This window comes from Amphimedon queenslandica, unplaced genomic scaffold, assembly GCF_000090795.2.
Source record: "Amphimedon queenslandica unplaced genomic scaffold, v1.1 AMPQUscaffold_8736_Cont19324, whole genome shotgun sequence".
Taxonomy (NCBI): domain Eukaryota; kingdom Metazoa; phylum Porifera; class Demospongiae; order Haplosclerida; family Niphatidae; genus Amphimedon; species Amphimedon queenslandica.
The window spans coordinates 1,226-2,597 of record NW_003550991.1 but is presented as its reverse complement, the minus strand read 5'-3'; the positions used below and the strand labels follow the sequence as shown (position 1 = coordinate 2,597).

The 1,372-nt window shown below is 30.5% G+C and overlaps 1 protein-coding gene across 1 annotated transcript; it reads left to right on the top strand.

Moving 5' to 3' along the window:
• Positions 1–430: 430 nt before the first annotated feature.
• Positions 431–950, top strand: LOC109591197 (uncharacterized; the record flags this gene model as incomplete). Its single annotated transcript, XM_020006976.1, has 3 exons — positions 431–752; positions 797–859; positions 906–950. Coding segments are annotated over exons 1-3 (430 nt in total), but the record flags the coding sequence as incomplete, so codon positions are not given.
• Positions 951–1,372: the final 422 nt, after the last annotated feature.

Here is a 1,372-nt window from a genome sequence, read left to right as displayed (position 1 = left end):
TGCATTGTAACTAATTACTGTTTTTAATCATTTTTTGCTGGCTACCTTAAGGCTACTTTGAAATACTGGTACTATTAATTGCAAATTTTGCATTTTGAATAAAAACTGCTTTATATTTAATACATGCAATTGTTAATAATTATTAAAACTATTAGTAATCCTTGGAAAATTTAGTACCGAAAATTAAAATTTGGTTTTTTTCATTTAGTGTGATTTAAAATGTGATAAAATATATTTTATGGCATTGCAATTGATTTTTTATCTAAATATTCTATGTGATGGTTTATGGTACCCATCTACGTCACTAATCTTACTATTTTTATTTAAGAGCTTGCCTGCGCCAGCTTCATGCACTTAATTGAATATAATGGGAAACTACAAATTTAATCGGTGCCTGAAGATTATACTATCTTTCTGTTATGTATAGGTCATGAATGCTAGGATTAGTAGCAGAGAAGTTAAACTTTTTCGTTCTTTTTCGTCACAATTTAAAGAAGCTGTTCTTCATCCTGTTATATTAGCTAGTGAATTGTATTCAGCTGGAATTATTGATGAGTATACTCGTAATAAGGTTTCAGATAGTAATCATTTACACACTAGTGCTGATCTTCTGATTAACGCTGTAGAAATATATTTAAGCAAGCACAACAAAGAAAATCAATTAGTTATGGAATTTAAAAGGATCCTTAAAATTTTTGAAAGACATATCCCTTTAAATACAGTGGTAGAGATTCTTGAAACAGAATATTCCAGTAAGCATAATGTTATGTGACAGTGACAGATTGTTTATTTAAAGGCCAAGGTCACCATCAAAGGCATAAAGTTGATATTAACAAGGGAGGTGAAAAGTCATTGCAAAGTACTTTAATCATTTTGTAATTTAAAACTATTATTCATTATTAAAGGCACTGCTAGTCCAGGAGATACTACAGTTCAAGGTCAAAAGAAAGGTAATTATATTAACTTGGCATGTGTGATAGTATTCATTACAAATTGTAAAGCTAAATGTCCACTAGGCCAGTACCTTTGATGTGGTTTGGCAACATGTCTCTCTACATGTACTTGAGGCAAAATGCTGCCTACCACATTAAAATTTTGGACTTTGGCCAGCATAATGAGCCTATAAAATAGTGGATAATCAGCTAATATACGAGTCAATTCTTGCTTATTGTGGCTTCATCTTAGAATCATTTTTAATTGATTACTGGCTTAATTGTCTGTATAGGGGGTAAAAGTATCATACCCTAGCTACACCTTTCTGTATGCTAAAACTATAATTGTTTAATAAATGGTATAGCTTAGTATTACATCAAATAATAGTATTGATTTCTGAATATTATGTGTGCACTCACCCATCAATTAATTTTGTCCT